This window comes from Aythya fuligula, chromosome Z (genome assembly GCF_009819795.1).
Source record: "Aythya fuligula isolate bAytFul2 chromosome Z, bAytFul2.pri, whole genome shotgun sequence".
NCBI lineage: Eukaryota > Metazoa > Chordata > Aves > Anseriformes > Anatidae > Aythya > Aythya fuligula.
Window position 1 is genome coordinate 2127332 of NC_045593.1, and position 13133 is coordinate 2140464.

Below are 13133 nucleotides of genomic sequence, written 5' to 3' on the forward strand. Positions count from 1 at the left end.
CTTCTAAAACTTTGGCCTTTTCTATCCTCTTCATCTGGTTTCTTTGAGGCATCGGTTTGGTCATTATAGTGTTGTTTTTGTTTTTTGTTTTTTTTTACTTTCAGTGGACTAGCTTGATGGTTTCGTTGTCAAAAGCCCTGCTGCAAATCAACCCCGCTCTCCTTTTGCCAGGATATTATTTGAGCGTTTTCCCATGTTTGTTTCTGTCCTCGGTTTTGTCTGGTTATGTTGACAGAAAATGTTACTGATTTGCCAGTGGGATCGCGTACACTCACAGCTCTCCCTCCTCTTCTGACCGAGCCACCACAACAACCAAGTACCAGGACAGTACGCTGGGCCAAAGCCAGAGGAGATTTCTATTTAAAGTCAAAAAATAAATAAAATCACCCAACAACTCCTTTTCAACATCTCTTCTGCGAGCTTGTTGTTGGCTTGAGGTTTGCTGTTCCAAGGCTGAGAGCTGATTGAGTCAGACAGTTGTAAAATTGAATCCGACTCTGGGTTGATTGCAGTTTTTTCCCACATTTCTCATATGTTTTTCCTCTCTCTCAGCCTCTTCTAACTTGAGTTCGCTTTCCCAGGTTGCAAATAGTCACAACACCGTGGCATGTTCTTATATAATGCCATAAAACCTTGATATTTTTGTATTTTGGTCACGTTTGCAGCTTCAGGAATACAGGACAGTCTTCAGAGTTGCAGCAGAAATATCCTTCCATCAGAAATTGTATTGCCTGTGCCCGGAGGAGTTGAAATAGTAGCTTCCAGCAAGATGTGCAGTGCATTAAGCAGTGGCTCTGACGATCCCGTCTGTCCTGGAAGTTTTTCATTCTGTTATTGCCGTAAAACAAGCAGAACTCCAAAGAAATTCAAGTCCCGTGACTCCTAGTTCGGTGGAGCTAAGGAAAATACGTGAATGTTTCCTGCCTTGTTCAAGTTGTTCTCTTTCTGTAGCTTTTTTTTTGGAGTGTATTGGCTGAGGTGAATTAATGGTTTTATATACAGTGGCTTCCAGCTTTATTTGGCTTCATTTTAGACTTGATTTAGGAGCGTGGTTTGTAATTCACTTAATTCCTCACGGTGTCCATCATCAGATATGCCTGATACTCAGGTTTGCCTTACAGACAACCAAAAACCTCTTCAATTTCTAGCTAACAAAGCTGCCCTGTTCTTCAGTGTCTGCGTGCAGAAGAGAGCCACATCTGAGGATGTTCAGCGCATAACTTCTTGATGTGTTCCTGCTACGGCCATGTTGTCGAAAGCTTTGACAGCTCTGTAATTGAGCTGGAGATGGAAGGTAGTCTTATTTTGCAGTTCAACACACAGGTTGGGCAATCCAACGGCAAATAAGGCTCCAGAAATGAAAAGAAGCCTGTATTGTTTTAGGCGTCACAGTAAGAGAACTCCTGAGATCTGGTGATAAAGAGGATATATGACGTAAAACAAAATAAACATTTTTTTGTAGTGAATAAGGGATGTGCTTTTTTGTTATTAAATTGATGCAATTTAGCATCTGTAGCCTTTTCTCGCTGCAGTGACCTTCGGGAGGTTGCAAAGTGTCGGAGCTGGGATTAAATGTGGGAAGAGAGGTAAAAAAGAGAAAGGAAAGAGAAAAAAAATCTGTGTATATAATTTGGCCAGGCAGAAAAAGAGAAAAGATAACTGTGCCTTTTTATTTAAAGGCAGTAAACACTGAACTGGGAAGAAATGTTTTCTGGTCTTACAGAGAGAGTACCACTTAGAGGAATAAATGAAGTTGAACCAAGGAATACTTAGGCTGAGTATTAGGGGGAAAAAATCTGCACTTTGAGGTTTATTAGATTATGGAGCACTCTTCCCAGAGGATGTGGTTGAAGCTCCATTACCAGTCCCTTCAAATTAGGCTGGGTAAAATAACAAAATGTACTGGAGGGAGCGCTTCTGCATGGGTAGGGGATGAAGGCAGTTACCTAATCCATCTGCTCATTTCACTCGCTTCCGTGATTCATTTCCTGAAAAAACCCGCTTCCAAAATGTGTCGGTGACATCACGGCCTCAGCCTCCTCAGCCATGTCGATGCTTCTTGGTAGTGCAGCTTTCAGGTGGAGTTTCTTTGGGGGGGGAAAAAAAAATAAATAATAAAAAAATCAGTTACGATCAGAGTCACGATCTTTGTTCCCCAGGCCAGCCCCCCAGCAACTAACCTTTCATCCAGGTTTTAAAGTGGCTCTGCTTCTGTACTGCAAGCTAGCTTGAAATAAGATCATCAGCTGTGTAAGTATACCTCATAGCCCTCACAATTAGCAGTTTAAGCTTCTTAACTACAGCCCTGAGATGTTTAAGGATGTGCTTCTAAAACAGAAAATGACTTGAGACGTAACGTGAGCTCCGTCTTCGTGCAGTATTTGCCTCGCTGATCCAGCCTTTATGGTTCCGTGGGCCGCTTTTTCCTCTCCCGTTCGTTCTTACATAACATCCCCGTGGCAACTCGAGGGATGGCTTACATGGAAAAGTAATCGTAGGAAAGTATTTCTGTATTTTTAGCTGTCTTCTAACACAATGCAGCAGCTGGAGGCGAGGGCAGGAGCCAGCACAACGCGAACTGCCAGCTCTCCGGGGGCCACCAGAAAGCCTGCGTCAGACCACAATGTGAGGCTCGTTGAATTGACTTAAGAAATGTGACACACGTAATAAACGTTTAAAAAAAAAATAATCATAATAAAATAAAAAAAAGAAAACCTCTCAAGTTCCCAGAGCGGCTGCTTGGTCCTAAGAAGGGTGAAATGCTAACATCAGTGGTTTTGAATGATACTTTGTTTGCTGGTTTTGGTGGAAGAAGTACGTGATGGTATCAAGTGAATGTGGTGTAAACCTCTTGCTGTAGTTCCTCGTAATTATTTTATTTAGTGTTATAGCATCAAATGTTTTCCTGTATGCTCCCAAAACAAGGTGTGGAGCTAGGGCTTGATCTGCAGACTCCTGAACCGGGGAGAGTCAAAACCACAGAATGGCTTGAGTTTGGAAGGGCTCTTAATTTCAGTGCTTTTTGCTGAGGACGTTTTTAAGCACTGTCCGCGTTCTTACCTGTCTTTTGGTTTGAAAACCTTCGAAATCAAGCTGTTAATACTTTATTTAGTCCTGTGACAAGGTAAGTGTATGTAAACTTTTCTCCAAGTAAGTACAAACACGAACCTTACTCGTTTTCTTTACTGTTTCTTTACCGTTTCTTTACTCGTTTCTTTACTGAAACGAGTAAAGGAGGCTGAGATTTCTGCCTCCTCCTATTTACATTAAATAACAGTCTGGGAAAAAGCAGTTCCTTTTTGATGAATGTGTCATAACTTCATTTTGCCATGAAGTGTTGTTCCACAGGCTGTCAACCTAGATTAAAATCCCGGCCTTGTTTTCATGGCTCGGAAAAGTGTTCCTAGCCGTCTCAGAGCAGCTCTTGGATTCGCTATTGCAAAAGCTGCACCTCACCCTTCAAATGAGGTTTTCGTTTATCCTGGTAGGAACCAGATGCAAATATTGCCTCGTATTGTTCAGTTGTAGCTGTCGGAGAGCTCTGAAGGTAGGAGTTGATTTTCGAATCTGGAAAGAAACCCAAAGGGGGTGATTTTGTTGTTGGTTTAGGAAATGCTTCAACAACAACTTTGACAGCACCTGAAGTACCGGATTAGTACTGGAGCCCTGTTTGCTTTACCTGCTGTGTTTTACACAGAATTGTATGAAAAGGGGGAAAAAATATATATACACACGTGGTGTGTAGCTCTGAGGAAGAGCATGGAAAACGGAGCTGTTTGTTCTGCTTTTGAAACTAAAAGCAGCGTGTTCCCTCCTCGCAAAGTATTTGCCAGGAATAATTGGTAAAATGTTAATGTTGCTCTAATTGACCCCGAAAAAAAATAATAATATCTAGTAATGTGGCTCCCTGTGGAAATGAATAAACGAATAAAGCTGTGTTGGAGAATGGCAATGAAAAGTGGATCGTGTTTTGCAACAGGCAGAGCTTCAAGAGGTTACTTGGGTCAGAGATCAACGTGTCTCGGTCATAACGACCTCCTTCTCCCTGGTGGAAGCTTCAACTTTTGCCAGTGCTTTGGCCATCTCCCTCTTTTCCTAAATATTGAGGAAAGCAATGGCAGATGCCAACTACAGAAGGATGGGACGGTGGAAAGCTGAAAAGCTGGCTTAGTTGAGAGTTATACCAAACTTGGAGAAGAAACGTGCTATGTTTGAATTCATTTAACAAATGACATTGATAAATAAATAGTAAATAGGCTGGGTTTTTTTTGGTTTTGATTGTTTTTTGACTTTCTTTGCATGTATCTGGAGCAATCATGAGTCAAAAAGCAAACTTTATGGTCAACGTTTTTCTTTGACCTCCTCCTTCTGATTTGAGGACAACGGATCAAAAACATGGTCATACAGGGCTGTTAAAGCAACGTGAAATTTTTAAGAGAAGGCTCTAATTATGGTGCTTTTTATTATAAGAGGTCCTCCAAGCTGCTTAGCAGTGAATAGCATTAGTTCCCTTTGTCTTTGACGTGACAGTAATTGCCTTGCAACTGTGTTGGTGAAGGGAGCGTTGGGTTATTACAAAATCTGCCTATATAATTATATTGGAGAAAAAAAAATAATATTTGGCTGTTTTGAAATGTTGTTGGGTTAAGAGCACATTAAATTCTTTTATGTTTTCCGTTCCAATAGCCTACAGGTTTTTGTCCTGTGCAACTTGAAGCTGGAAGAGTAGAAGGCTGGAAACTCAACTGCTTGAATTTTTCTTGAAGAAAGTACATTAGAATTAATTCTGACTTTTGACATTAATAAAAAAAAAAAAATAATAATATGAAAGTCGAGATTATTTCCTGTTAGTATCTGTTAACTTTCTTCTCATGGTACCGGGGTGAAGTGTTGTTTTAGTTCTTCCATGTACCTGTGTGTCCGATGTTTCCCTCTAAAGAGGGATTTGTTCATTAAAATTTGAAGGCCCCTAACGTTGTTTATCCCTTCTGCTTTTTCTCTGCAGCTGGCCTGCGGACAGTCTTCACGTTAGGTGGAGTGGGGAGTAAACCAACGCCGCAGCTGGAGCAGTGCTCCCCTCTAGCTCATCAGAGTCTGCTGCTTCTCCTGGTCTTAGCTAACCTGACTGATGCTCCGGATACACCGAACCCCTACAGGCAAGCTATTATGTCCTTCAAGAACACCCAAGGTTTGTATGTCCTTACTTCTAAGCGTGAACTGATGAAAAAGAAGCATTAAGTTGCTGGAGATTCCCCTTACAACATTTATTTTCTCTCTAGCAAGCACATGTAATACTACATTTTCCTCTGGGATTTTTGAGGTGGAGTTGCCCAGCTGCTGAAACTTAATTGAAGGGGGAGAGTAAAGAGGATGCTCTTTCCTTCAGACTTGATGAATTCAAGAAAGCTTCGTAATTTCAGAAGACACAAAGCTGACTCATAAGCAGATCACTTATCTGATAGTCTGGAGGAGTCTCCTAGAACTCTGTAGTACTTGGAGAAATTCTGGTTAGCTGGCATCACATCCCTTAGAGCTAAGATAAGCAGTTGAATTTCTAATTGTGTTGCTCGCTTCTTGTACTTCAAGTCTGAAGAGAAATTGGTGAAGTGTAAACGCTTTTATGAGGCTTACATACAGAAAGTTTCAGACTTTTTATAGTTCCAGGATCTGTATCAGGTGGGACACCCACACTTCAGGGGGGTGTAGGTAGCATTCATGTGGTCAATCTCTACTGGTACAGAGATGATCCAGAACAGTGGGAAAATAGTAGTAGTAACATGGAAGTAGTAACATTGCCACACTGTTTTCTGCAGCAGAACTTTCCCAAATGAACGCATTTTTACTAAGCAATAACCAGTTCAGGAATCTGTAGCCTGTCGCTGCAGGAACTAGGGAATTTTAGTTAAATTCTTCAACTTCGGATGTCTTGTTTATAGAAATACGGCAATTTTTAAGTCCAGACTTGTAGAATGCTTGAGTACCCAGACTGCTATTGTTCCCAAAATATCCTCCTGCCACGAAATTGCTGTAGCTTTTCCATATGCTTAGCTTGTTTGTGTGCTCAGCAAAGATAGCCTTTGTATCCAGTTGCCAAGATGCTGACATAAATCATCCCCAAAAGGCAGATTTGCCCAGCTTCATGTGTCATCGCATGGTTTGGATGGGTGTTTCCGAGCAGAGCTGGACAGGAGCAGGTTTTAAACTTCTGTGGAGGTTCTTGAGAGCTGAGGAAGGGACCTCTTCTGCACTGGCACAAAACTTTTCACTCTCCAGAGGTGTTTTGTGAAGAAAGCAAAGGCAAAATCTCTGATTTGGGGAGATCAGGAGGCGGAGTGAGGACACGAATCTGCCTTTCTGACGTGCTGTATGAGCGCATTGATTGTCAGACTTGTTTTTTCCCATTTCCTCTGGAAATTCCTGGATGTTCAAGATTTGTGCTGATGGAAGTTGTTGTTGAAGCTGGTAAAGCTACCTGTGAAAAGCAGAAAACCATTTTGTTCTCACTTCCAGCTCTGCCACGAATTATACTGTGAATATGAACAATTTAATGTTAGCTTAAGTGGTATTAAACTATGTTTTGGGGTGTTTTAAATTATTTTTAATTAGCCTATATGGTTATGACCATCAGTGTAAGGGTGGGTTTTGTTTCCTCCTTACTCTGGTATCTGTATGAAATATTCCACCCAGAGGATTTTCTAGAATTAACAGGTTATCTGCATGGTTAAAAATATATTTGCTAAAGATTATTTTTGTTTTCTTTGTTTCAGATAGCAGTGCTTTTTCGTCATCAAATCCGCACGCTTTCCAGATCAATTTTAACAGCTTGTACACGGCTTTGTGTGAGCAGCAGAGGTCTGATCAAGCGACCCTCCTCTTGTACATGCTTCTGCATCAAAACGGCAACGTACGGACATACGTGTTGGCACGAACAGACATAGAAAACCTTGTAAGTGTTGTTCTCCTTGCACTATACTCCTTGCTCCTGGAAATTTGGGTGTCAGCAGCTTCCAGTGTCCCCCGTTTTATCGTGGGGGCAATAGGATGCGAGGGCAGCACTGGTTCTGAATTATTTACCCCACTCACTTCATTAGGCCAGCTCAGAAGGGCAGCTCTGCATACAAATGGCTTACAGGGTCTGAAAGTCAGGGCCTACTTGGTAGATTTGATAAAAATGCAGCTGTAGTGGCTGCTTTAAATAGGATTGTGGTTAATAGCCAATATAGCAGACACCTGCCACGTTTTTTTTTGTAGGTTATAGGTTAGCTTCTGCTCCCTGCTACGTTTAGTGATGTCACAAACCACTTTAACAAACCTTGCTTATTAAATAGCATTCCTTTAATAAAATAACGGCTGTCTAGGGGAATTGGTAGCAGAAGAGAGAACCTTTTCCATTTGAAGACGTGCAATCCTGCCAGATAATTAGATCCCATGCCTGTTTGATGGCAGATATGGAATGAGGTTGGTCTTAATCCAAGCTCGAGCAGATGCATTGCTAAAAATCGGAGTTGATAGACACCACTGTTGGCAAACTCAGGCAGGACGGTCGATGTTGAATGGATGATTCAAAACTGAACTCCTGGGTAGTCTGCAGATTATCTAGGGGTGGAGTTGAGTCGTTTTGTATAGATTCTGTCAACAAATCATCGCGTTGAATTTTCTTTTATTGAATGGAGCATGTCAGGTTTCACAGCTGCTAAACGCATCCATTTGCTCTGGAGAGGCTGAGGTGAGGTGTGTGCATTTTCTAATCGTGGTGTTTGATATGTAGCTCCCAGAAGAAGCACGAGGTGTGTGTGTTAAAACAGCTCAAGATGCAGGTCCTCAGATACTCTGTGATATTGTACGTGGCTTTATCAAGCATAAATTAGTGGGCTCTTCACACAGTGCCATCTGGGTGAAGTAAAAGGGGCTGTGACATACGAGAGCAGGCCAGCATTCGGCTGAGCTCTCACCTTAAACTTGTGGCCGTTCTGGAGGTTGTTCCTTTTTCCCTTTATTCCACACATTACAACGTTTACTGTCTGTTTTTTTTATTGTTTTGGGGTTTTATGTACTTTTCTGGCTTTGGTGCCCAGGAAGCATCACTAGCAGATGTTCTTTGGCATTTCCTAGGGTGGTTTTTTTTTTTTGAGTTTTATTTTTTTTTTTTAACTTCAGTTTAATTTGCAAATTGATTCCGTGTGGTTTTGTTAAATGGTACAACAGATTGTATCTGCTGGGGTATAAATCCACCTCTGTCATTTGCATGTAGATCCCTTTTTTTCTTGTTTTATCATTGATAATGCAATATATCTTTTTTTTTTTCTTACAATAACTGGTAGAAAGAATAGGATAGGTCTTCCATATTTTATAGCAAGTCACTTTGTATAACTTCATCAAATACTTGGTTTAAATACCTGATGGGATGTTCGTGTCTGGAATTTGGCTACGTGATCCAGTGTATGCTGGAGAAAAGCTATTTTAAAACTCTTTGCTTGGGAAACTGCTCGTGACCCCTGACTGAACACAGCACCTGCAGTTCGCAGTGTCTGTTTTTACCTGCCCCGTGTTTTTGGGGATTAAAAGTGATTTTTTTTTTTTAATGGTGGCTGTGCCTTCCTGGTTCAAAGCTCCTCCTGGTGAAGGAGTGTTAGTAATAATCCAATAATGATACTTGAATGAAAGGCTCTCAACAAAAGGGCCTGCAGTACAAGTAGAAGTGGGAATTGTATGTTTGTTTTTTTTTTTTGCAGTTTCATTCAGAAATCATTCGTTGGAGGGTGTGACTGCACGTTCAGAAGATCAGGGTATGCCAAGGTTTTTTGAATAAAGAGTTGCATCACAGCAGTTTTGCTTTAAAAAACCAAAACCAAACAAACAAAAAACACGTCTTTGCATGAGTGTTCCTGGATGTAGCCCTCATCTGCTTGGAAAAACGGACTGGGGGAGTTTTCTGTTAGCCACAAGAGTGAGTGTGGATGTTGCATCAAGCATGACTAATGCAGGGTCTTCTCAGCATGGCCCATGCCAGTGCGTAAGGAGATAGATATGAAAGTGTGCAAGTGCATTTTGGTTACAATTCTTGATAAATTTGAAGGTAGCTACAACTCTAACTCAATCTTGCCTCCTGATTTTTTTTATTTAAACGGTGGTTTGCCTGGATAGCTTTTGAACAGTACCACTTGTCCTCAAGGAACGTGTACCCCAGCAATCAGTATACGAAGGAAGAAGTGCCCGGAGGAGGAGGAACGTAGAAACTGTACGTGTTGATTTGCTTTCCACCTGGACATGGCACGGAGAGTTTGCCTCCTTCAGTTCCTTCAAAAATTTAAAGGAAGGAAGTTAGCAATGTGTAATTTTTATTATTTTTTTCCTCCTCTTTTGCTGTGGCGTTGTCCTGACCCTGGCTAAAGCATCTGTGAGAAAGGTTTCATGGCCTGCAGCACTTAGCTCGGTCTCGTAGGTTTTAGCAGAAACTGTCGTGGGTTTAACGTGTTCCAACTGTTTTTTGGGACTTGTTGATTGTAACAGAACATTCTGGTAATTTCAGAGGCTCATGCAGTGCTTGGAGTCCTGGCCTGTCACCAGAATAGGTTTCACATGATTCATCCTGTTTCACTCGGCTTGTTTTGAAAAACAGCAAAGCCTTTAGGTGTCTAGAGTCGTCTTGGAATGAATTCTGCTTCTCATCCCCTATCTTGGAATTCGGAGTTTTCTCAAGTTCCTTTTTTCCAGGGTATTTTGTGATTCAGGCCGATTTCTGCAGCGTGGGGAAGCCACGTTGTAGCGAGCCAGTGGAAAGCTAATTTTCAGTTGGTGAGAGGACAACGTTTGCATCTGGATTAGCTTTAGACTAGCATTCAGGTATGCTTTTGCAGTTGCAGTGAGATCTCCTTTTCATTATTATTGCAAGACCTTGGCTGGAGCTGTTCATCCTGGTGGAAATGTTGCAAGACCTTGGGCTGAACTCTCATCGTAATGTCAGCTCTCTTTGGTTGGGTGTTGTCTAGAATTGGAAAAACAGGCTTTTTCTAGCCTTAACCCAACCCAAACTGGTTCTTTGCTGGGATTAGCTCCACACACCAAAACGGGAGCTGAATTTCAGGGCTTAAAATGACCCTGTGCACCTCGGCTTTAATATGCCCGGCTATATTTCATGAGGAAAGTCATCTCAGACCAGGCCTGTGCTAGCAGAAATGGTTAGAAACAATTCTTTTCCTGTCTGAACTGTTGAAAATCTCATTTAATAATTTCATTTTCCCAGAGTCTAGGAGGGAACTAAAGCTTTCAGAGCCTACAGGAGCGAGTATGGCTGGAAATCTCATTTCTTAGGAATTGAAATTCCGCGTCTCACCACAAGAAAGAATTTGTTTAGACTCTTTCGGAGACAGAACAAAACAGATGGAAGGTGTTTGAACACTCTACGTCACCGCTTAGGGGTGGTTATTTCAAGAGGGAGAAATTTGCTACGTTATTGTTAAGGGCAGGGAGGTTTAGAGCCTCCTCTGTTTATTGTCTGAGGTATTTGAAAGGCTAAACTAACACACGCGTTTGTTTTCCCCGAAAGGTTCTGCCAATTCTTGAGATCCTGTACCACGTCGAAGAAAGGAATTCACACCATGTTTACATGGCTCTTATAATTTTGCTGATCCTTACCGAGGACGACGGCTTCAACCGATCCATTCACGAAGTGGTGAGTCGTTTTAATAAATCATTCTTCAGACCCCAAAACGGCTTAAATCTTTATTTACAAAGGTGCATCTGCGTCTCTTTTCTCAGCAGACAGTGTTTATAGGCTGGATGGGTTCATCCAGGTTTGATGCCACGTATGGATTTCTTTTTTTTTTAAGGACTAATAAACGACAGAGTCTTTTCAGATCATTCCTTACTGATGTGAACCAACGTGTTCCTGCTCCTGTTTCTCAAAGGAGATGCTGCATGTACATCCTTTTCTCTATTTTTCAGTGTTTTCTGTCCCAGGTTAGCATAGTGATAACCAAGCAGGCTGTCTCAAAGACGTGTAGTGAGAAAATGGAGGGGATAGAAAGGAGAAAAAAAAAATATTTCTCTCTAAAAACTTTCCTTAACCAGTTTGACAGGAGTTTTTAGTTTGGAAAATAAACTTCCAGCTCAATGTTGCTTCCTTACTTGGCATTTCTTTTCTGTCTTTCTGCTAGATTAATATCTGTTTCATGTTGTCCACATAATATGATCCAAATTGTGACTAGCTGTGATGGGCCTTGACCATCTGTGCTGGAGATGATAATGGGTGATAACGTTCTAGTTTCCTAGTTTATAAATCCAAGATAACGCAGATGTCTGCACTGATTTTATTTACGTTCCTGCCTAGGAGGTGGAAACTGTCTTTTGGGGTTATGTGAACTTATTGACATGCAAAAAGCAGGAAGCAAGCGTCCAGGTACCGAAATAAAACTTTTCTCCCAGGTGATTTTCCAGCCTGTTTTGGAGCAAATTGGTGTTTTTTCTTGGTGCCAAATGGTCAAGCCTTAACAATATTTATTCTCTGAAATCTCAGATTATTTTCTGTATATATACATACGTAGCTCTGTATGTGGAAAGTAAGAGGAGATGATACTTATATCAAATTCCCTGGGAAGTACCTTTTAGGAAGCAGCTTTTAGAAAGAGCATTTTCGGTAAGCATGCAGATGACCGAAACATTTTCCTGAAGACTTTCTTCTGCCTCATGGTTCATGTGCCTTAAACCTCTACGTTTGCACCATAAATGCATGTGTGTGACGTGTATATTCAAGTTCCATGTCACAAGGTCTTCTACATTATCTCATCATTATTTGAGCTTGTCGAGGGTTTAAGGTAATACCCACAAGTTTCACTCCTGTCCTCCATCATCTCTTTCCACGGTCTTCATTCATTTTAAAGGCTTTACACACGGTCTTTCAACAAATTCCTTACTGGAGAAGTAAAAGTGGAAGATTTCCCTAACATTGTCAGTGAGGATCCAGCTGCGGAGTGAAAACATAAATCAAGTTTCCTTGTCCAGCTTATTCTTGCCATCACCACTAACCCTGCCAATGCAGTTCTAGTGTTTTCGGTGTAATGTGGATGTTATTTTACTACTTCCATTTTAATTACAAAAATATCTGGTTCCTTTCAGCCTGTACTGATTTTCTCAGCCCTGCCTTTGCTTCTTCCATTTTCTTCTCAATTAAATCTTCATTTTACTTCAGGTTTTCACCGACTGTCTCTTTTATTCTGTGGCTGTTCCTCCCTACTGCTCACTCCATAGTGCCTGGTGAGAAGCATCCATTTGGTAGTGGTGCTGTGTGGCTAGGATTTAGCTATTTTTGCTCTTGGCTAGGTAGTGAGAGGTGGCTGAGAGGTCCCAGAGTCTGTGAGCCCTGTGTATGTGAGCTTCTTTGTCACCCCGACTGTCTCCCCTCGGTCAAAATTTCCATGGTGTACTCTGAGAAACACCTGAACGAAATGTGATAAAGAGAGTTGATGGCTGTGATTCAAAACCCTCAGGATTCCTTTATTTACAGAAAAAAATACAATCTGTTATACTTCCTAAAAGTGACTTTCTTGGTCAGTGGCATTTCTGAACTCTGTGGAGGGATGTGGATAGCCAAAGACAAATGTGAGCGTTGCAGCTTAACTCAGGTGCTGTTGGCAAACGGATGTATTGGTAGCGGGATCTTACAGATCCCAGGGTGGGGAAGAGACACTGTGCCTCACTTTGCCTTTATAAAAAATAAAATAAAAGGATACAAAATCATACTGATGCATCAATTCTCCTCACCTATGCTTTTGAATGATTTAGAGGCGTGTTTCCAGGTACGTATGACCAAAAAGTAGAGTGTAATGTAATTTATGCCTTAAACTTTCCTATATATTAACTCCACATGCCCTAAACTCTGAGAGGGTATTCCAGGGAAGCGAAATAGTAAGAATGGAGTTGGGAAAACGTTATGTGTTTTTGTCAAATGTAAACATCCAGCATCAGTTACACAACTAGAATGAGCTCTTGCTCACTGCAAAAACTTCCCAAAAAAAATTATTTTAACAAATACAGGAGATTTTTTTTCCATCGCTTGGGTAAAGTATGAAGAACAAAAGAATTTAACCCGTTTTTCTCTCTGCTGCTGTATATTCTGCGTAGTGTTCTTATAAGCA

General features: G+C 41.3%; 1 protein-coding gene across 1 annotated transcript in view; it reads left to right on the forward strand.

The window, feature by feature from the left end:
* The window catches only part of DYM (dymeclin), a 156848-nt gene that overhangs the window by 39090 nt on the left and 104625 nt on the right, over window positions 1-13133 (forward strand). Inside the window, 3 exon segments of the mRNA XM_032205390.1 lie at window positions 5006-5188; window positions 6768-6946; window positions 10547-10672. Of these exon segments, the coding sequence (XP_032061281.1) occupies window positions 5006-5188; window positions 6768-6946; window positions 10547-10672 (488 nt within the window).